The sequence below is a fragment of the Fusarium oxysporum genome, chromosome 8 (genome assembly GCF_000149955.1).
Source record: "Fusarium oxysporum f. sp. lycopersici 4287 chromosome 8, whole genome shotgun sequence".
Taxonomy (NCBI): domain Eukaryota; kingdom Fungi; phylum Ascomycota; class Sordariomycetes; order Hypocreales; family Nectriaceae; genus Fusarium; species Fusarium oxysporum.
In genome coordinates this window covers 2,573,511-2,594,987 of record NC_030993.1, presented here as the reverse complement: position 1 = coordinate 2,594,987, position 21,477 = coordinate 2,573,511, and the positions used below count along the sequence as shown (strand labels likewise).

At 48.6% G+C, this 21,477-nt stretch overlaps 7 protein-coding genes across 15 annotated transcripts; 4 read left to right on the top strand and 3 right to left on the bottom strand.

Moving 5' to 3' along the window:
• The first annotated feature begins 1,042 nt into the window (after positions 1 to 1,042).
• FOXG_03473 (uncharacterized protein) lies at positions 1,043 to 4,296 on the top strand. 2 transcript variants are annotated; one of them, XM_018381219.1, is made up of 3 exons: positions 1,043 to 1,387; positions 1,435 to 1,661; positions 1,710 to 4,296. In XM_018381219.1, exons 1-3 carry the CDS (start codon positions 1,150 to 1,152, stop codon positions 1,992 to 1,994), a joined length of 750 nt encoding a protein of 249 aa, XP_018237656.1. In that variant the 5' UTR covers positions 1,043 to 1,149; the 3' UTR covers positions 1,995 to 4,296. The 2 variants fall into 2 exon arrangements, with proteins under 2 accessions (XP_018237656.1, XP_018237655.1); XM_018381218.1 differs by having other exon boundaries at positions 1,047 to 1,387; positions 1,435 to 2,993.
• Positions 1,064 to 4,345, bottom strand: FOXG_03472 (uncharacterized protein). 2 transcript variants are annotated; one of them, XM_018381216.1, is made up of 3 exons: positions 3,998 to 4,345; positions 3,125 to 3,941; positions 1,064 to 3,076 (listed from the first exon to the last, which is right to left on the bottom strand). In XM_018381216.1, exons 1-3 carry the CDS (start codon positions 4,111 to 4,113, stop codon positions 2,243 to 2,245), a joined length of 1,767 nt encoding a protein of 588 aa, XP_018237653.1. In that variant the 5' UTR covers positions 4,114 to 4,345; the 3' UTR covers positions 1,064 to 2,242. The 2 variants fall into 2 exon arrangements, with proteins under 2 accessions (XP_018237653.1, XP_018237654.1); XM_018381217.1 differs by having other exon boundaries at positions 3,125 to 4,345.
• Positions 4,346 to 4,582: 237 nt separating this feature from the next.
• On the top strand, positions 4,583 to 6,597 carry FOXG_03471 (serine hydroxymethyltransferase, mitochondrial). Its single transcript, XM_018381215.1, has 4 exons — positions 4,583 to 4,917; positions 4,965 to 5,021; positions 5,071 to 5,302; positions 5,353 to 6,597. Exons 1-4 carry the CDS (start codon positions 4,822 to 4,824, stop codon positions 6,477 to 6,479), a joined length of 1,512 nt encoding a protein of 503 aa, XP_018237652.1. The 5' UTR covers positions 4,583 to 4,821; the 3' UTR covers positions 6,480 to 6,597.
• Positions 6,598 to 7,096: 499 nt separating this feature from the next.
• Positions 7,097 to 7,932, top strand: FOXG_03470 (glycine cleavage system H protein). The gene is made up of 3 exons (XM_018381214.1): positions 7,097 to 7,388; positions 7,438 to 7,500; positions 7,547 to 7,932. Exons 1-3 carry the CDS (start codon positions 7,250 to 7,252, stop codon positions 7,861 to 7,863), a joined length of 519 nt encoding a protein of 172 aa, XP_018237651.1. The 5' UTR covers positions 7,097 to 7,249; the 3' UTR covers positions 7,864 to 7,932.
• An 87-nt stretch (positions 7,933 to 8,019) lies between these two features.
• FOXG_03469 (glycine dehydrogenase) lies at positions 8,020 to 11,705 on the bottom strand. Its single transcript, XM_018381213.1, has one exon. It carries the CDS (start codon positions 11,475 to 11,477, stop codon positions 8,316 to 8,318), a length of 3,162 nt encoding a protein of 1,053 aa, XP_018237650.1. The 5' UTR covers positions 11,478 to 11,705; the 3' UTR covers positions 8,020 to 8,315.
• A 4,568-nt stretch (positions 11,706 to 16,273) lies between these two features.
• Positions 16,274 to 17,226, bottom strand: FOXG_03468 (uncharacterized protein; the record flags this gene model as incomplete). The annotated part of the gene is made up of 2 exons (XM_018381212.1): positions 16,274 to 16,894; positions 16,928 to 17,226. The coding sequence occupies 2 exons, from the start codon at positions 17,224 to 17,226 to the stop codon at positions 16,324 to 16,326; spliced, it is 870 nt and encodes a 289-aa protein (XP_018237649.1). The 3' UTR covers positions 16,274 to 16,323.
• Positions 17,227 to 18,798: 1,572 nt separating this feature from the next.
• On the top strand, positions 18,799 to 21,476 carry FOXG_03467 (uncharacterized protein). Of its 7 annotated transcripts, XM_018381209.1 has the most exons (5): positions 18,809 to 18,973; positions 19,028 to 19,075; positions 19,408 to 20,826; positions 20,879 to 21,153; positions 21,231 to 21,253. In XM_018381209.1, the coding sequence occupies exons 2-5, from the start codon at positions 19,064 to 19,066 to the stop codon at positions 21,235 to 21,237; spliced, it is 1,713 nt and encodes a 570-aa protein (XP_018237646.1). In that variant the 5' UTR covers positions 18,809 to 18,973; positions 19,028 to 19,063; the 3' UTR covers positions 21,238 to 21,253. The 7 variants fall into 7 exon arrangements, with proteins under 7 accessions (XP_018237643.1, XP_018237647.1, XP_018237644.1 ...); XM_018381206.1 differs by having other exon boundaries at positions 18,799 to 18,973; positions 20,879 to 21,476; XM_018381210.1 differs by having other exon boundaries at positions 18,799 to 18,973; positions 19,028 to 20,826; positions 21,231 to 21,476.
• The last annotated feature ends 1 nt before the right edge of the window (position 21,477 follows it).

Genomic DNA, 21,477 nt, shown 5'->3' with positions numbered 1-21,477 from the left:
TACTCCAACAGGCCTCTTCAGTCAGCGAAGCCTTCCGATGTGTTTATCATGTCCAGGTTCGCTTCTGAAATCATCATTTTGTAAGCTGGCTATTGGGAGTTCAAGATCCGGAACAAGAGAGCTCATGTTTAAGGGCAGTCTGATGTGACTCGAATTTTGATGTACTATCTGATAACTATGAGAGAATTGGTTTTGATATTTTACAGCTGTTATCGATGTTTCACCTGGCCTCTATTATTACGACACCGTTGAATATCATTATTCGTGATTGTTACCATCCCCCGCCGAAATGAGAAGCTACTATGTGTATTTTAATCAAAAAGTGACTTGGCCTTGACTCATTATTGCCACCAAGAGACAAACAAATGCAATTCAAAGTAAGAAACTTAAAGCAGCTCGCCTTACTGTATGACTTACATCAAAGTGAATTACATGCAGGATTTATGCTACATAAATAGCTCAAGCGATTTATATGCCAGTCTAATCAAGACAAAACCATTCCATAAATCACATTTTATCATACCATGCTTTATATGAGTCAGACAATATCGCGATTCCCAACTGATCGCAGCATCTGAACAAACCACCACTACCAAGCAAATTGTGATGAGGGGTTGTTATGGTCGTGAGTATGAAATAATACACGTCCTTTTTATGACCTTTGAGAAGAATAGACCCTGATTTAGATCCATTGGAATCTGTCTCGACAAAAAAGAGAGAGAAAGAATCAGTATTTCGCTGTAAACAGACTATCTTCAACCAGTATTATGCCCTCTCACTGCCTACATAGAAACAATATCAGAAGGTCTATAGTTATAAGGTCCGCAGATAGGCTGTCAGATCTTATCTCGCCATTTCCTCAACCATGGTGTTCAAGATCAATACGTGTACAATCCTATGTGGTCCTGTGGAGCGCGGTAAAGCGCGGCTATGAACGCGGACCGAATAAAGCACCAATAGACTCACATTCCGCCATTCCGGCTAACATTACTAAACTGAGGGTCGTTTGTGAACGACATGGTCATGAGGTTCCTTGTTGGTGGGGATATTCTTGTAGATTAAAGGGCGTTGAATATCTCTGTCTTTTGATAATGAACCCTTTTTGACCTTCATTAATCTAAACCACTATCATCACACAATATCGTCATCATGATTCGAACATATAGAATTGCTGTTCTAGAGTGCGATACGCCTTTTCCTTCTGTCAATGAAAAGCGCGGTTCTTATGGAGATATCTTTCGTGATCTTCTTACCAAGGGTCTCAAGAATGAAGCACTTGGTGACAAGGGCAAGGATGTGAGCCTGGATCTTAGCAAATGGGATGTTGTCACAGCACAAGAGTACCCAAACATTGAAGATGTTGATGGTTTCTTGTTAACCGGAAGCAGTAAGTTTTTTTTATCAAGTTATATCTGCAAAGCTAACAGGATGCAGAACACACATCCTTCGCTGATGACCCTTGGATTTTGAAGCTTGTTGAGTTTGTCAAGAAGGTTTATACAACGACGGAGAAGCCCATTGTTGGCATCTGCTTTGGCCATCAGATCATTGGACGAGCACTTGGTGCAAAGGTTGCGGTGAGCCCGGGTGGTTGGGAGGTTTGTGTTGATAGAATCAACCTCAACGAGACTGGCCAGAAGCTATTGGGTGTTTCATCTCTCGTAAGTACCACCAATCCTTTCCATGAGGCCTCACTAACAAAAGAACAGGGCCTTCATCAGATGCACCGAGACGCAGTCCTGGAAGTTCCCGAAGGTCTGGTCAGTCTCGGCAGCAGCTCAAGGTGCGAGGTTCAAGGACTCTACAAGCCTGGGCGTATCATCTCGTTCCAGGCTCATCCGGAGTTTGACGACTTTATCATGCAGGAAATTATGGAGGCCAGATATGCCCAGCAGATCTTCTCAAAGGAGATGTATGAGGAAGGTATAACGAGAGCAAGGGCGCATCATGATGGACTTCTTGTGGCTGCGAAGATTTGGGAGTTCCTTCTTTGAACAATTAGACAATAGAAACGTGTTTTTTTCGACCAGATCCAATGCAGTGTCCTTCATATGAGTGATGAAAATGGTTTGAGGGTGGCCTCGTTGATGTGCTCAAATTTCAGCGGCCAACGTAACTGGGTGCTCAATTTGAGCAAAGGAATTGGTGGAGACAGTCATATATACGGCATCTGTATTGCATGTGCCTCAAGGACCCCTAGTTTTATATATCGAGGCGGGTATCTAGGATTAATGATGTCCTTTCATGCAAAAGATATCCAGATCTGACGCTCACGCATCGCCCTACATAGCATCCAAGGACTGACTTGATCCGGCGGCTGCTCCCAAATATGCTCCAATAGCACCAGTGTTTGTCTCATATTCCCCAGCCCAATTGTGTCTAACATAGTTTGCAACCGCGTCCTCAAGACCTGCTGGACTGAAGGATCTGACGTGCTACACCCGATAACAGCGAGTGGCCAGCAAAGACTCGTATTTATCCTGACCGAAGCGGGGAATTGATCAAGTAATGCAACTGCTTCAGCGACGGCCGATTCTACTAATGCTCGTTGGAAGCTGCCTTCAGGTTGCTGATGAGGTTTCCCGAGGACTGTCCAGAGATACAGGAGGGCAGCTTGTTTCCATACCAGCCCCGCAAGACGTGTATATGGTGTGACAGAAGGACCTGGGAAGAAGCCCATTACTTGAGATTGAAGGAAAGCGAAATTGACAATGTTGTCGGGGCTTGGTGAGATCTCTCCATCGACAGTCGGTGAAGACATTACTTGTCCTAGGTGAAAGATCTGGGATATAAGGATGAGGATTTCGAGCCAGCAGCCACATAGTTGGCCGACATACTTCCTTGCGACCAAGTTTCTGGCCCGGACTTCAATATCGGGGCTGAGTAATGACTGTGAGTTATACTGGGGATCAATCGAGATCATACTGGTGGCTGCGATATGCATGTAGTACTCGATTAGAAAGTCTGGTAAGTCGTCGTACACCATGTTCTGCGTCCCTGTGAGTAATGTGCTCACTAATGACTTGGACGCTGTTAGATGGTCAAATATTGTGCCGTGAATGTCTCCTTTGGCAACCTGCAGCATGTTAGTCAACAATCGTGCCATGGAATCAATGGTACGGACCTCAGTCAAACACATGATAAGACTGCCGACTGTCAAGACAAGGGTGTTCTCGGCATTTCCGGATACATACTCATCGACGACATTCCTAAACATCCGCAGCGAGTCGGTGTAATACCTCTGAGCGATCTCATCGCTTGGATGTCGCTCTGCTGATGCCTGACGATGCGCAGCACTCTGGGCGAGGATGAGTTGTAGCACAAGTGGTTTTGAGAAGGCCAATGGTATAAGCTTGGCGATGAAGGGATTCACGTCCGTGGAACCGTTGCCCATGCTATTGGCCGTTCGTGACAGGTAGTAACTGAGAAGCTCATATGACTGATGTCCCTGCTCAGGTAGCATCGACATTGGCATAGTAATGGCTCCATTGAATGAGAGTCCTGTGTCTGGGGACGGCGGCAGAGCGAGAGTGAGAGCATTGGCGGTATCTGCATCCCATGTTGTGATAACAGTCGGTGAGTCTGATGAGTTGGATGACTGTGAAGGAGATGGCTGATCAACATCATCAACGGCTTCGATGATATCCACATCAGCTTCAGCATCGACCATGTGGGTGTCCCCTTGCCCATGCACCGGAGAACTGTCGCCATTCTGGGGTACATCGGGATTCTCAGCAGCTCGGTCCTCCTCCGGCACCGGGTCCGGTATCACCGGGTCATTCACCGAGTCTGCATCGTGACCCTGCCTCAGCGAAGCAACGCTCTGTTGTGAGCTTGTAGATGCAGCACCAAATGAAGACCGTGATGGTCCCTTGGCAGGCTGTGGTTCAGGCCAGACACAGTCGAGCTTGTTGCGTTTGCAACCGCTGCAGATTGGTTTACTACATCATCACGTAAGTCAAGTCAAGATGACTGTTTGGAGAGCGGTTGGTAGTACCTCTCGTCGCACTTCTTTTTGCGCTTCCTACAGGTAAAACAGCCCGTCCTACTGCGGATTATAGGCACGGGGCGCATTGAGGGGTTTGGGTTTGGGTTTGTTGGTGACGGTGACATATTGAGCCCTCTTTTTTTTTGCCACCGAAAGACTCGGTGACAAAGCAAGCGGATTGCTTGGCTTTGAGTGGTAAAGTACAGCGCGGTTAGAGGTGAACACAGGCACAATCAGGTGCAATGCAAATCGGATGGAGGCTCCGGAATAAGCGAGACGAACCGTAAAGCAACGTCCGTGGCCTTGGGAGTGGATCGTGTTTGTTTTTGTTGTGGGGGAGTCAAGTCAAATCAAATCAGGGCCACGGATTGAGAATGCTTCTGGACTAATGCCCATTCGCTTCAGTTACATAACGTAGGTAACGGGAATAATTGGTTACCCTGTACCAAGCCACTTCATCCCCGTTCACCGAGTCAGCTTCTAAAAGTGTTCTAGGCTCAGAGATAGCGCATGTACCGTCAGGTAACTCACTCCCAGCCCTCCAAGACCAAACCTCCGAGGATCATGTGGGACTCTTTCACCCCCGGCTTTAGATCTCGACTCAGTGACGTTTGATAAGATTGACTCGGTGACATTGACCATGAGGTACGTACCGGCATCTTGATCTCATGCTCCGGTCCTGGAACTCATGAGCCGAAGGCGGCGGACAGCGACATTCTTATTAGATCTTGTGCTGCTCTAGCTTAGACTTGCTGTTTGAGACTGTATCGTAATTTCATCTTCTTTTTCCTTTCTCTTCAGTTCATACAGAGATACCCCTCATCATACACATCATGATGAACTTGAGGCTCCTTCGGCAGCAATGCCTTCGCACAAAGCCATCTCTGGCCAGCCGCGTTACCACCAGGACATTTGCTTCTCAATCTGATGTAAGTCTTCAATGAAGCCATGTCCAACAATACCTAACACTCTACAGCTTCTCGGTGCCAACCTCGAGCAAGGCGACCCTGAGATCCACGCCATTCTCAAGCGTGTAAGTCACTTTCCAATACACCAATTGATCCAATCTCACACCATCGTAGGAAGAGAAGCGCCAGAACCATTTCATCAACCTCATCCCTTCCGAAAACTTCACTTCGCGATCCGTTCTCGATGCCCTAGGCAGTGTTATGCAAAACAAGTACTCTGAGGGCTACCCCGGCGCGCGATACTATGGTGGTAACGAACATATCGATGAGGCAGAGCGTCTATGCCAAAGACGTGCCCTCGAGACCTTCCGTCTTGACCCTGAGAAATGGGGTGTCAATGTTCAGCGTAAGTCTCGACTTCGCGTTCAACTCTTTGTTCAATGCTAACAGCCTCAGCCCTTTCTGGATCACCTGCCAACCTCTACGCCTACTCTGCTATCCTCAACACCCACGACCGTATCATGGGTCTTGACCTTCCCCATGGAGGTCATCTCTCACACGGCTACCAAATCCCCAACAAGAAGATCTCCATGGTCTCCAAGTACTACGAGACCTTCCCCTACCGATTGAACGAGGAGACTGGTCTCATCGACTACGACAAACTTCGCGAGAACGCTCTTCTGTACCGTCCTAAGGTTATCGTCGCTGGTACATCTGCCTACTCCCGCCTGATCGATTACGAGCGCATGCGTGCTATCGCCGACGAGGCTGGTGCTTACCTTCTGTCTGACATGGCTCACGTTTCTGGTCTTGTCGCTGCTGGTGTTATTGGAACACCATTTGAGGATTCTGATATCGTTACTACCACCACCCACAAGTCCCTTCGTGGACCTCGTGGTGCCATGATCTTCTACCGCAAGGGCGTTCGAAGCACAGACAAGAAGGGCAAGCAGATCATGTATGATCTTGAAGGCCCTATCAACGCTTCAGTTTTCCCTGGTCACCAGGGTGGTCCTCACAACCACACCATCACCGCCCTCGCTGTTGCCCTTCGCCAAGCTCAGACACCCGAGTTCAAGCAGTACCAAGAAAAGGTCCTCGAGAACTCACAAGCTCTGGCCAAGCAACTCTCCGAGGGTCTGGGCTACAAGCTCGTCTCAGGCGGTACCGATAACCACCTCGTCCTCGTTGACCTCAAGCCTAAGGGTGTCGACGGCGCACGCGTCGAACGTGTTCTCGAACTCGTCGGTGTAGCCAGCAACAAGAACACCGTCCCCGGTGACCGCTCCGCCCTCAAGCCCGGTGGTCTTCGTCTCGGAACACCCGCCATGACAACGCGGGGCTTTAACGGCGAGGACTTCAAGCGCGTGGCTGATATTGTGGACCGCGGTGTGCAGATCACTCTAGCGGTTGATAAGGACGCCCGCGCGGCTGCTGAGGCCAAGGGTGCTAAGAACCCCGGTACTGTAAAGAACTTTTTGGAGTTCTTGGGTGATGGATCTAATGTCAAGGAGATTAAGGCGCTACGAGATGAGGTCGCTGAGTGGGTTGGAGGGTTCCCCCAGCCCTGGCTCAAGTCATGATGTTTTTGATGAAGAGTAAAGATCGTTTTTGGCGTTTGGAAAATAGTATCATAGCAAAATTTACATGAGTTAAAGAGTCTATTGCATGATTCTCACCAAATTTGTTGTGTTGTAGCTGTGTTGATCATCCATGTTGTAATCATGATGGGCTAGAGCACTGGAAGTTAAGCTGTTTGGACCAACACCACGACTGTGTAATAACCGCCACTTCAATGCTCATGCAAATTTGATGCCAACTTACTCCAGTAGCAATTGACCCAATTGACTAAAATTACATGATAAAATTGCCTTGCACTTCATTCTCCGTCGTCAAACTCCGAATATCTCACTCCTCGGAATTCCAAGTCTTCCCCGCATACCCAAAAAAAATATTTCAGGGCTCTTGGATCTGGGGTTATCGGTACTTGACTCAGTGAAAGATGCCAGTAGCGAGTACCTTTCGCAAGCGGCTAAAGCAGGTTACACCGCCCATCATGGCAGCTTTTTGGCGAGATAAGCGGTACCGCTACTTAAAGATGTGGGTACACTGAAGTAGCGCTCATGACCTGATTCTCCAACTGTTATGACGCTACGAGGCACCGCTTGAACTGGGGCCGGATAGTGACTCCGAGGTACTTGACCGGAGCGCCGCCGAAGACGGGGGATGAGAAGTGCTAGGGATTGTAAATGGGGAGTAGGTCACCTAAAATCATCATCATCACAGACATTCGCATTCACTCATTCAACCTCAATCCATTCCTCATACTCACTCCCTCTCTCACTCACTCACAATGTCTGGTCTCTTTGCTCGTCAAGCTTGGGCTTCTGCCTCTAAGCTCCGATCCACTGCTCTTCGAGCTCCCAAGACTGCCTTTGCCTGCAAAGTCAACAGCATTGCTCCCCGACGATGCTTCTCAGTTTCCATGAACCGTAGGTTCTGCCTCCTTTTTGAAGCTCAATCAAATCTAATAGTCTTTAGTCCTCGCGAGGAAATACACTGAGAGCCACGAGTGGGTTGACGTCGCCGCCGATGGCAAGACCTGTAAGTTCATTTGTCTGATCTAAAGCTCATCGATTAACATTACCAGGCACAATTGGCATCTCCAACTACGCTGCTGAAGCTCTCGGCGACGTTGTCTACGTGGAGCTTCCCTCTCAGGGCGAGGATGTCTCTGAGGGCGAGTCTTTCGGTAGCGTCGAGTCCGTCAAGTCTGCCTCTGACATCAACTCTCCTGTATCAGGCTCTGTCGTGGCGGTCAACGATCCCATCGTCGACACACCCGCTGATCTTGGAAAGGATCCTGAGGGCGAGGGCTGGTTGATCAAGGTTGAGGCTGAGGATGTTTCTGCCCTTGATTCATTGATGGACGAGGCTGCTTATGCTAAGCACCTTGAGGAGCATTAAGCGATGGTTTTTGGTTATATTAAATAATTGGTGATTTAAAAGCAAATGATATCAGATTTTTCGCATTCATTTTCGGTGTGTCTGTCCCAAGGCACAATTTGTAGATCGTGTACATGTGTGATCATAATAAAGGCCAAGTCTTGGAACAGGAGATATTGTCCTCTAAACCACTTCATTTCTCAACAGAAAACTGCTTGAATATTTGAACTCATAAATTTCTAGTTTTAGAACTTTTATTCTAATCTCATCATATCTCGCAAAACTCCGCCAATACAGAGATCAGTTCGCCTTGGTTGAATAGCTTCCCAAAAACCATTCCATATGCATGTCAGGGACCCATCATGGTTGAATATGATATATCTTTTCCCGCTAAAAAAAAAAAAAAAAAAAAATAATCGCTTAATATGACCCGTCCACCATCTATCGTTAAACCATTACTTCTTCCTTTTTGTCTACAAGTTCTCAGATCCCTCAACAGGGGGGCAAGTGCAGAACAGGTTGGTGTCACCATAAGCATCGTCCACGCGTCCCACAGAGGGCCACATCTTCTTCTCCCGGAGCCAAGGCAGGGGATAAGCAGCCTCCTCACGAGTGTAAGGGCGGTCCCACTCGGAGGACAGAAGGTCTTCTTGAGGGTGGGGGGCGTTTGTGAGAAGGTTGTTCTTGCGGGGAACCTTGCCAGACTCAACGTCGGCAATCTCCTGTCGGATCTGGATGAGAGCATCACAGAAACGGTCAAGCTCAGCGCGGGACTCGGATTCTGTGGGCTCGATCATGAGGGTTCCTGAAACGGGGAAACTCATGGTGGGAGAGTGGAAGCCATAGTCTGCAAGACGCTTGGCGATGTCGGCAACTTCAACTCCGGCGGTCTCCTTGAAGGGACGAACGTCGAGGATGAACTCGTGGGCGCAGCGGCCGTTGGCGTTGGTGTAGACAACCTTGTAGTGGGGGAGGAGACGGGACATGATGTAGTTGGCGTTGAGGAGGGCGGTACCAGTTTGCTTGGTAAGACCATCTCCACCCATCATGAGGATGTAGGTGTGGCTGATGGGGAGAATAGAGGCGCTACCCCAGGGAGCGGCGCTGATGGGAGCAACGGCTGTGCTGTCACGTTCGGCACCAATGCGCTGAGGATCAATCTCAGGGTGACCGGGGAGGTAAGGAGCAAGATGCTTCTTAACAGCGATAGGGCCAACACCGGGACCACCGCCGCCGTGGGGAATACAGAAGGTCTTGTGGAGGTTGAGATGGCAGACATCAGCACCAATGTCACCGGGGCTGCAAAGACCGATCTGGGCGTTCATGTTGGCACCGTCCATGTAGACGAGACCGCCATGCTCGTGGACAAGATCACAGACTTGCTTGATCTCAGGCTCGAAGACACCGAAAGTAGAGGGATAGGTAACCATGATAGCAGCAAGCTCATCAGCGTGCTTGACACACTTGGCCTTCAGATCCTCGATATCCAGGTTACCAGTCTTACCGTCACACTTGACAGTAACAACCTTCATACCAGCCATGGCAGCAGAAGCAGGGTTGGTACCGTGAGCCGAAACAGGGATAAGGCAGACCTTTCGCTTATCTCCATCACGAGCCTCGTGGTAAGCCTTGATACAGCGAAGACCAGCAAACTCACCCTGTGCACCAGAGTTGGGCTGAAGAGTGGTAGCGTCCATACCAGTGATCTCAGACAAGTTTTTGGCGAGAGAGCTGATGAGAGCTTGGTAACCAGAAGCTTGCTCAACGGGGGCGAAGGGGTGGATGTTGTTGATACCAGGGTCGGAAATAGGAAGCATCTCGGTTGTGGCGTTGAGCTTCATTGTGCAGGATCCAAGAGGAATCATGGAGTGAACGAGGGAGACATCCTTGGACTGGAGGTGGTAGATGTATCGAAGGAGCTCGGTCTCGGTGTGGTATTGGTTGAAGACAGGCTGCTCGAGGTAGCCGGTCTTTCGCTGGAGAGAAGCAGGGATTTGGTCATTGAGGAAGGTAGCCTTATCAGACGCAAGAGCAGACTTGAACTCGGCCTCAGAAACGCCAAAGGCCTTAACGAGGTTACCGAGGCTCTCAAGGGTGACACCCTCGTGAAGAGAGAAGCCAACCTTGTCCTCAGCAACACGGCGAAGGTTAATGTTCTGAGACTCAGCGTTCTTGTGAACCTTGGCAATGGCCTCAGGAGATCCCTTGAGAGTGACAGTATCGAAAAGAACAGAACCATCCTCGCGGAGACCCTCAGTGTGAAGCTTGAACTCGCCCTTCTCAAGGATCAAGCTCTGGGCAAGACGGGTCTTGCTCCAGATATCCTCAGCAATGGTCTTAAGACCCTTAGGACCGTGGTAGACAGCGTAGAAAGCAGACATGTTGGCAAGAAGAGCCTGAGCAGTGCAGATATTGCTGGTGGCCTTCTCACGATGAATGTGCTGCTCACGAGTCTGGAGAGCCAGGCGAAGAGCAGGCTTGCCGAGACGATCCTTGGAAACACCAACGAGACGACCAGGAATCTTGCGCTTGTACTTCTCAGATGTAGCGAAGAAAGCAGCATGGGGACCACCGTAACCGAGAGGAACACCGAAGCGCTGGGAGTTACCGATGGCGATGTCGGCGCCAAATTCTCCAGGGGGCTTGAGCATGGTAAGAGCGAGAAGATCGGTGGATGCGCTGAGAAGAGCCTTCTTCTCGTGGACGATGTCGGCGAGAGCTTGGTAATCGTGAACACCACCGTGGGTATCGGGGTACTGAATCAGGGTTCCAATGAGGTCGCCTTCGGCTTCGCGAACGAGCTTGGAGTTGTCGGCGAGGACATCGCCGATGACGAGCTTGATGCCGAATCCCTCAGCTCGGGACTGGAGGACGGCGATGGTCTGGGGGTGGCAGTCCTTGGAGACGACAAAGACCTTCTGGCCTTTGCCCTTGGGTGCGTTGGCCATAGACATGGTCATGGCCTCAGCAGCGGCGGTAGCCTCATCGAGAACAGAGGCGTTGGCGATGTCGAGACCAGTCAAATCTGTGATGAGAGTCTGGAAGTTGAGGAGAGACTGAAGACGGCCCTGGCTGATCTCAGCTTGGTAGGGGGTGTAGCTGGTATACCAGGCAGGGTTCTCGAGCACATTGCGCTGGATAACAGCAGGAACAAGAGTTCCATAGTAACCAGCACCAATGAAAGATTCGTAGACCTTGTTGTTCTTGGCAAGTTTTCGCATCTCTTGCTGGATGTAGTGCTCAGTACGACCATTGGCAGGAACAGCAGCTTCCTCGCCGCCCTCATACCACTGTTCAACGAGGTTGAGACCCTTCTGTTTCCTCCGAACCTGCGGGGGAATAGTCTGCTCGAGAAACTCCTCCATGGAGCTCACGGGAGGGTCCAGCACCTTGAGCATTTCTGTCTGCTCGCTGGACTCGCTGCCAATGTGCCTCCTTGAGAAGAGCTCATGCTCCTGCAGCTTAGTGCTGCTCTGTGAGTCGACAAAGCGAGGGGCGCTGACTTGGGCTGTGACTGAGAATGCCCGGGATACGCCATTGAGACGAATCGATTGTGTGAGACGTGGTTGAAGGGTGATGGGGGAACGACGAGACTGACGGGCGAGCCGTTGTCCGATACGAGTGGCAGACATCATGATGGGATGATTGCCTATTAGACCAGACCCCTCTTCAACACAATTCAGTTCTGAATTATGAAGAAAACAAAGAAAGGAAAGGAGGAGGGAAAGGGGATTGACTGATTATGAGTATTAGTATGGAGTGTTATCAAAAAAAACACAGCCCGCATCCAAAGATTTTAAGGGTACGGGCGGGCATGAGCATGAGTGGCGTCGGCCGTCATGGTCCGATCATGTCGCCGGTTCCTTTCTCCAAACCGGCCGGAAAAGGTACATGAGGGTACATCTGGGTCTGAACCTTTCCAGAAGACATTTCATGTGACTCGGTGAAAGTGCCAGCGCGGCAACTAAAGCGCGATAAACCCTGTGATTCGCTGGCTTTGACTCAGTGAAACCAAGTGACTCGGTGAAAGATAAGCACCCTATCGCGCCCAAATTCACCGAGTCAACGGTAATTCTTCACTGAGTCAAATGCACCGCAACAAATCAGGTGGTCGGTAAATGAGCCGCGGGGGTCTTATCGCTTGATTTTTAGGCCAAGCTGGGGTTGGTTCCACTGGGTTCTGCCCTGGAAATACTTCCTCGGCGTTGGACCGAAACCTGGGGGCCGAGCTCGGGGTGGTCTGGCCGGTTCCTTTGTTCGTCAGTTGATTTGATGTTTATGATATCAATTTATCGGTACGCCTTCTAGAAATGCTCTATGCAGCTTGTCCTTGTGACACTTTTAGACAGGCTCTGCATGGATTTCCGGTGTAGAGGCCGGGGTTGCAATGCCGGAATACAATACACCTTATCCAAACTCCGATGTCTTGGCATAGGGTAGCTGCATTTGGTCCAACGGCAGAACCTAACGAAACTTCGAGGTCTATCAGGCAATACGAATGAGGTATGATAAGCAAATAGTTACTGGATCTCCTATTCATTATGAGCACTAGATGCTATCTAAGAGTGTTTCTTATGATCACAAGTCGTGTTGTGACACAAACTGATCATTTATACTAAACCTTCATCACATGAGAATAAAGGCACGGCCCAGAAGCCCTTATCCTTAATAATAAAAATATGATGAGTAGTATTGAGGAATAGGGTATCATATCTAAGAGGATTTTACGGTCATTAACAAGTCAAACAACTAACCATTCATCCTGTCTGACCTATAGGCGCTTTATGGAAATCAAAGGGCTATGATAATCTGAGGCAAGTCCATGGAAGAAGAACAAAGACAGGGAGAACAAGACACGAAAAGATCCATCAAGCGCTCTCGCATTTGGTAATGATGAAAAAGAAAAAGAAGCTCATGTCTGACAAAGAATCCAACATGTTCATCAGTTCAGGGTACATGTTGTGAACAGCTGTCGCCCAACAACAACCATAACAACGTCTAGGATCAATGACCCTGAGGCACTCTGGGCTGAAAGACTCGGAATTTTCAATATTTGAAGATCAATTACACCTTTTAACACTTTTCATCATGATAGCTAAAACAATTCAGACAAGGCCACCTACTGGGGTACCATTTTGCGAAAAGCACTTTCAATCATTTATATTCAACTACATCACGCAACAGATCCAAATCGAGCAGTTGACATCAACAAGAGCGATACAGTCGGGTCCAACTCGAATTCAACCACGAAGAGTCGCAAAAGATAAGCATCCTCTTGGAAAGATCACGAAGAAGCGTGAGGCAGATGGGGATTTGCCAAAATCTACAACAAGGAAACGGAAAACTAACTATACAGCCCAGAGCTCGAGGAGGTGGAATGCATTCATCACATTGGTGCAGCAGCAGGTGAAGGAGAGGAGAGATGCTACAGAAGACGAAGAATTCAGCTGTCCCTTTGGACCTACTCCCTGGGCATGCAAAATGTGCATATCCAAGACAGGCGAATCAACTGAAGAAAACCTGCTGTTTATGGGGGAGCACACGGCACCTTGGGCTAACATGGCACCTGTTAGGCGTCCTCCAAGGCTTAACATATGGAAAGACTTTGGGATAGCAGAGTTTCAGACGTTTCACTGTGAAGGTTTGTCATATGTTATTGATACGTGTCGACAGCCAATGTTTATGATGCTGTGAGCTTTTGCTTACTACGAAACAGTATCAGGAAATAACCAGAAGATCAAGAACTTTACGAGACACTAATGACTACAACACGACAGAAATACGAAGTGTGCAAGAGGCATAAGCGACGATCAATCGACGGTGATCATACCATTGTCTGAACTAACCCTATAAAAAGCTTGTGGCATGATTGCCATGAAAGATTGCGCCTGGCTTCCTCCGAATACAACGCTTGAACTGTCATCAGCCCGAAACTTGCTGCTGTTGTTATGGCGTGTCGCTTTTATTCGTTTGGTGGAGTACGTGTTCATGACAGACCATCAATTGGCAGTTGACCTGGTCATGGGAAGGGCGGTCCTAATTTAGGAGGGAGAAAGCCAAGATGGCGAGGATGAGAACGAGCATAATGCCCAGTGGCAGCAGTTGCATTAGCTTCGCAAAACTCGGGGAGTCTGAATTTATTGGGTCAGCTCTGCTACCAGTCAAAGAATTCCATTGAGATTAGCTGCATGTCTGCGTACATCACGAACCAAAAGATGGCGCCAAAGCCGGCAACACAGTGGAATGCACAGATTTGTACCATTTCAAGTTTAGCTTTAGTTCGACCCATTTGCCTGGTTCGGGACCCTCATCCGTAGTTGGGGCTATGGCTGACATTGTGTGTATTGGATTGATGGGTAGTGATAGCACTTGCTGACTTGGACAAGGCAGAAGCAAGATAGAGACAAATGGGAAGAAGAGCAGTATATTTATACCGCAATAAATCTTATAGAGTTTTGTGTCCCTCTCTAGAGAAGGGTCCTGACATATGGAACTTGTGCGAGAGAACCCTTGCATTGGATGTTTTGTGAAGCTTTCACCAACCTCCACTCCCTCACATATATCATCCAGTTACAGAGAACCTGCCTGGGTAGATTGATATGTGATAAGCTACCGACAGGACACCAAGAATGCAAGTTTCTGCATAAAATCACAGTTGACCTCAACTGATGCCAGAAAAACTCAGTAAAGGCCACGTAAAGGTGAATCTGTCGACCGGATTGATCATGCTTCAAAATGGAGCGGCTGCCAGGCAGTTCTTGACTAATTCATGGATCGACGTCTTTGCTGAAAGCATTGAAGCATCCAATAAGCAATAAACCTACCTTGACGTGATTCGCTTGAGAAACCCTGTATATACCTCGAAGCAATGAAGGTTGGTAGCAACAGGCAGCAGAGGGGACCGTTCATATGGCTACCAGTGACTTAACTTGTGAATATCTAGATGGAAAGGCAAAGAAATCGCCAATACTTCTTCTCGTTAAACTCAGAGGGATACGTGTAACAACTCTGACAAGCTTCAACACTCGATGCTGCTGTCCGTCCCATTTCGTCAATTAACCCAAGTGCAAAGCACATTTACTGCTAAAAGCGTTCTATTCTTAGACAAATGTCTTCCTGTCGAGTTTGTCGGTATACATCTTCTTGTTCAGCTGTCTGTGAGTGATGTGTAGTAAGAAGTGGAATAATATGCTCCGCTCCTCCGTTTACCTCGAGCATGAGAACGTCACATTACCTCACCAAGATAACGAGCTAAGGCTACAAGTGAAATATGGAGCCACGTGAAGTAGAAGCCTAAGTGAAGTGCCGGGATTGGTCGTGTTAGTGGCAAGGACGAGTTGTTATTGCGATCCAATAAAAAAATGTAGCCAGGATGTGTGATATTAATGGCGACGAACCTTAAAGCTTGGCCTTGGGATTTCTCAAGATTGCATGTTGTATAATGTTAGATAAGCTGGATCACTTGGTCTTCTCTTGCCTATAATATCGACAGGATTAGTGTTTTCAATAGGATTAATAAACTCGAAGTGTTATAGAGAGTAGAAATGTAGAGAACATTCGAGATTGCCAATACCGCGATACCCTGTCATCAAATCTCGAACCATCGTGGATCATCACGCGGAGGCTAAAAAGCTGGGCCAAATCAAGGAACCGCCAAAATCACTCACATCACCCCCACAAAGCCAACTCAGATCGCCAACCAGAGTGTAATCCCACGTTAGGACCCCTCATTCAACAAGGAGGGGTCTTTTGAGATCAACGCACAAAGGCCGCATCCCACATGCTGAGTATATAAGACCCTGCATGATCCGATCAGATTCTCTTTTTTTTTCTTCATCCTCATCTCACAAACAAGTCTTCAAAACAAACTCAACACTTTTTTCTGTACTTCAAACCTCATCCACCAAACAATAATCACAATGGCTGGCGACTGTGGCTGCTCTGGTGCCTCTTCTTGCAACTGCGGCTCTAGCTGTAAGTCAACATGACTCTATTCTCATCAGTCCATCAATACTAATATGCGCTAGGCTCTTGCTCCGGCTGCGGAAAATAAGCTCTCCCATCTCATTTCAAGCAAGATTTATTGAGATACCACCCGTGACCTTTGCCGCAATTCTACGAAACAATACATGGATTCATAAATATTGGTGTTGAGCCCAGTGTGCTCGGGGAGATGGCGGTTGGACTTACAGTTTCACTGGTTTGCTTGTAGTGCAATTCTGAAATACATTTCTTCATCACCATAATTGTCTACTTAGTGCTCTGATGGTCCGCGTACTATCTTCTCATTCATTGATGTGTTATAATGTCACGAGCAAATCAGAAGCACTTCGTGAACTTGACCTATACGCTCCCTTGACGCACGCGATCTAAAAGTCCCCTACCTACCTAAGTATCATAAACATGTGTTCGCAATCCGCAATGCTTGCGTTTCCTGATCTCCTCTGGTCTCTGATCTCTAGTACTTGTGTACATTCAAGGCTAGATAGGCCATTCTTCACCTTCCCATTGTAGATGGCCTTGCCATCCTGCTCTCCGGATTTGCTGCTGTGATCTCCCACTGAAGTTTAGCCGCTCATGAGCTGGCTCAAACTCATCTAGCTCAGTTATATCGGTAATGTCCACAAGGTCGTAAGAAACATGCTTGACGATCTGGCCCTCTAGCCTCGTTGGGCCAGCCCAGACAAATGTGACCTTTGGTCTCATCGCCACGGGTCGCTTACCCCAACCAAGCCTCTGTCGCATGCCGAGAAGTAATGGGGGGAGGGAGTAGGGAGATGAGAACGTAAAGAACCGCAGCTCAAGAGAGCGAAGACTGGGTAGTGAAGCTAGGAGAGTCAATAAGTCATTCTTATCTATCTTAAAGCCACGGAGTGTGAGGTGTTGCAGTTGTTCTAATGGGCTCTTGATAAGCAGGGAGAAGCGTGTATCAGCATAGTTTCCCCAGGAATCATTAAAGCCATCGTTGAATATGTTCAAGCTCTTGAGATTCTCCGCCTGTTTGAGAGTCTCATGAAGATAACCAAGAGGCTTGTCAAGGAGACCAGGACTCCTTAAGAACCTTGTCGTGCGAATAGGGAGTTACAGCCTGGAAAAGCCGGGCCTCTGGATAAGAGAGATGACGTCTGCGTAAGTATAACCCGTGCTGTCGAAAAGATCGATGTTCACCCCGTCAGTATAAGCCTGATCCTCGACAACGAACTCGACGACTTTGTGCCTTTCGCGCTTGGCAAGCATGCGCAGGGCGGAACAGAAACCATGTCTAGTGATGAGTTTGGGTGTCACCGAAAACTCCTTGGGGTCCCACAAGAAATCGGTATCTGTATCGAAAACCCTGTGCGCCAGTAGAGGATACACGAAGCTGTAGGGAAAGGCTCGAATCATGGGGTCTCGATCCTAGGCATAAATAGGCGCCCATGTGCTCTTGAGGTAGTGGTTACGCGAGAGAGCGAAGGAAATCGTTCCAGGGCATACAAAAATGCATCGATATCTGCTCTGGATACGTGTACCTGATGCTGTTGGTCTGCAAGGCTGTAGTAGTAAGCGTAGGAATCTTCTGGGGTCATGGCTGCTGCCAGCTGGCACATTGGGACATCATGATCCCGACAGTTCGGTCGTATGCTGTATAAAAACCGACCAATACTATTCATAGAATTGTAATAATACTATGCCGGGCATCGCTTGGCTAAGTTCACATCGCGATCCTGAACTCCTGGACGGGACATACTCTCTACACTGCCGAAACAGGTGTCGTCCCATAGTAGCTCGGCCACACCCTTGCGATACTTATTGCTATTCGCAATCTCTTGAAGGACTTTGATGTTGAGAATATTTGCCGAGGAAAAGACTCGTTTTATATGCAAGAGAACGGTGCTCCAAAAGCCGGCAGATGTGAGACGTAAGTTCTTGACATCGCTATTCGGTAGGAAGGATGTAATTGGTTGAGCACTTCAACCGGTATGGCTGCGAGATTACTCTGCCTCTGATCAGACATTTTGAATGAGCGGTTTGGGCATACGGAGTTGAATGGGTACTGGGAAGACAGATTGATGAATGATGATCAAGCTCCTCTGTCAATGGCTTGGAAATCATCCCACGAAGACTAACACTAGGTCACATAGAACAAGGACATTCAAGCTCCTGCGAGGCGAAACAGGCGTGCACGTCGAATTTATAGCCATGATCGAGTCTGAAGCTCTTGTAGCATTAAGAGTCATGAAACACCTGTTCATAGGCCGTTCATTGTACGCGTGAACTATAAGGATTTTCGCGGATCTGACAGATCTGAGAATATGAACATCAGAACATCAGAACATCAGAACCGAAACACATCTTTGGCAGCTAGGGAGTGCTGTACGGCACGGAAGTGACTCTTGGGCCAGTTGCCTTCTTAATGGGTATGTATATTTGATAAGGACTTTCTGTAGGGGACATCAGAGTAGTTGCAGAATATTTTAGCATCTTGTCAAAATAAATCAAGAACAGTCTTGGAAATGGTCCATGTTAGTTTAGAGATAATGGAGCTGACAACGTGGGAAACCTCGCTTCATAGTCTTGGCATGCAAGTGACATGGCAGGTGACTTGCTATGATGTGCATGTTGTGGTACAATTCTCATATGGAAGCCTCCGAAATTCTTTAAATTATCATTAATGTGATGTCGTCTTGTAGTACCGAGTTAACAGCAGTGACACGTCCCAGTAAGCAATGAGAGCCAAAATCGAATTCATACTAGCTTCCGAAGCTGCCATATTCCAGCACAACAGCCCGTGACCTCTGATCGAAAACGGACAGACCCTGGAGACTCCACTGCTGATCATTAGAAGCAAGGCCTTTGTCCATTCCGGCAACTGATTCATGTGCTTGGTGGCCGAGAAAGCATGTGATAAGCTAGAACCCAAGCCGAGAGAGAAAGTAAGAAAAGGGCATGGATGGATGACTGCGCCTACCAAGGAGACTCACGTGGACCTTTTCATATCCCTTTGTCTCTTACATATTTCTGTCTTTTTATATCATTTTTTATTGATTTGACTTGATTTGGTTGAGACGAATTTACATCGAGATCCAATCCAATCGTGACATGCCGCTGCACTGCACAGCTGACGTCGCGGGGCAAGCAAGGTCAATCTGGGGTAATGTCAATGCTGAATGACGCCTGTATTGAGAGGTGGCTTATAACGTTACAGAACAAGCAAAACTTGGAAGACTACCTAGAATTGTCAATGGCAGCATTTGTAAGTCCTCATTTCATTATCACTTCCCTTTTTATCTTGATACCTCTTTCGTCCCATTTCAGTTGCTGTGTTCCCCTCTATATCTCTTAGGCAGCACTAGGAGCTTTGTCGCTAAAGTGGCGCCCCATGACATAACCGTCAGTGTCCTCTCAGCCCAGATCCAGGGCTTCACTTTAGTGACTTGACCCTCTGACGTCGCGTCGCGGCCGGCCACGCGGGCAAGTCACCACGATCAAGATTCTATCACAACTCTCGTTTACACTGTTCATCGACTTTGCCGGAAATATCCATTAAATCGACTGGCCTGCTTATTAACGACACAACTTCATTAGGACACGCCGTGGCTGTCGCATCTTGCACCGGCGCCCATGTCTTCCCGCGATGATGCGTCTCACGGCGCATCACCTCCCTCGTACGAACCTCAGCCTTCGAGTACTGGTGCTCCTCCGACATTTGCATCTTTCTCTCCAGTAACGCTCTCCGCGAATACGCCATCCCGATCATCCCGAAGGTCGACTATCCTCGTCCACCAAAAGAGCCCCCTGCTCCTCGCTACTCCTCCACAGATCACCCGCGCTCTCGCCTACAGTCATCCCTTTCTCCTCCCGTTAAATACATTCGCAGGCCTCCTCACCTGGAGCACCGGAGATCCTTGGCAGAGCTTCTTACTATTGTGCTTCTTCTGGGCGGTTGTTCTGTATGGCGATGTAGTAATAACGTGGGCCGGCCCCGTCTTGGTCGGAGTGGCACTCATTGTTGGCATGTACGGCCGGAGATACAGTCCCCTCAGTAGCAGTGGGTGGACTGATATTCGAGGTCAGAATGCTGGCACCAAGGGAGCAAATCAGAACGCCGGCGAGAGCAGCCAGCAGAATGGAAAGGCAAACGCCGGCGAGAAACAGTCGAAACATGTTAGGGGAAATTCCGAAGTTACCAACACCAAACATCAGAAGACACTGGACGAGATCGTCGAGACTCTTAAACAACTTACTGGGAGATGTAATGTTCTGATGGAACCTCTGCTCGACATGACGGATTTCCTAAGCACTCAGACGACCCCAACTAGTGCGACCACGCGCCCGGCGCTGACTGTCATCTTCATGCGACTGCTTATCATCACGCCTATTTGGATTGCGCTTACTGTTCCTCCCTGGCGAGTTGTCACGACAAGACGTGTAATACTAGTGGCTGGAACCATCATCTTGACTTGGCATGCAAGGGTTCTGCGAGTATCGCGGGCCATTCTCTGGAGAAGCTCCACAGTTAGACGACTTGCAGCCGCCATCACCGGGTTGCAGTTTGATACACCCGAACAACCGTTCAAAAAGGACTTGGCCAAGGCTGCTAAGAAAGGCCCTGACCGTGTTGCTCAACAGCAGGAATCCGAACTTACAAAAGCCCTTGGCAAGTCGTCGAGCTTCCAAACTAATCATGGAAGAAGGAATGGCAATGCAAAGACTGCGGGTGTCAAGTTCACGTTTATTATATACGAGAACCAAAGACGATGGATTGGTTTGGGATGGACGAATAATCTCTTTGCATATGAACGGGCGGCCTGGACAGATGACCATAACAACTCCGTTCCCGCTAAAGACGATTTCGAACTACCCGAGGTAGAAGACGGAAGTCGTATGCAGTGGCGATGGGTTCCTGGAACCCGTTGGCGTGTTGACGGTGTGTCTGATGAGCATGGCCCTGTGGACTATGACGGGAATGAGGGGAAGAATGGTTGGATCTTCTACGACAACAAGGTGAGAAACCATCATATATGGCAACGCATTGTCTCCTCTAACAGACTTTCAGTGGCAAAATGGCCAGCGGGGTCAAGATGGATGGGGTCGCTGGACCCGACGAAGAAAGTGGTATCGCGATGCCGAGTTGGTCGAGGTGGATCAACCGGAAGATGGCCAGGAGACTGAGAAGGAGCTTAAAGAATCCCCTTCAGTAACGAAGCTCAGGTCTCAGCCATACAACTCCAGCAACGAAACCATGGTTCCCACACGAGCTGTGCCCGACCAGAGTCATGGTGAAGACATCAGTAACGATGACGCGAGCTCCAAAGCAGCAGACGATTCCTTGTCAGTACACTCGACATCTTCCAGATCTTTCTTCAAGTCGCCCTTGATGCGGAAACGAATCGCTGACCGATCCGGAGCGGATAACAAAGAGCGCACCAGAAGAGACAGTAGGACTAGTAGGACGAGTAGTTTGTACAACGATGATGACGCCGATGCTCTAAGTGCTGAGTTGGCCCTTGAAATCCAGAAACAGGGTAGGCCCGGTGGACAATGGGGGATAGGCGACGAGGCACGAATGAGTCTTGAGTAACGGTGCACTTTGACGGCGATACTGCATTGAGGTTATCGGCGTTTGATGGATTGGGACATATAGGTCAACGACTG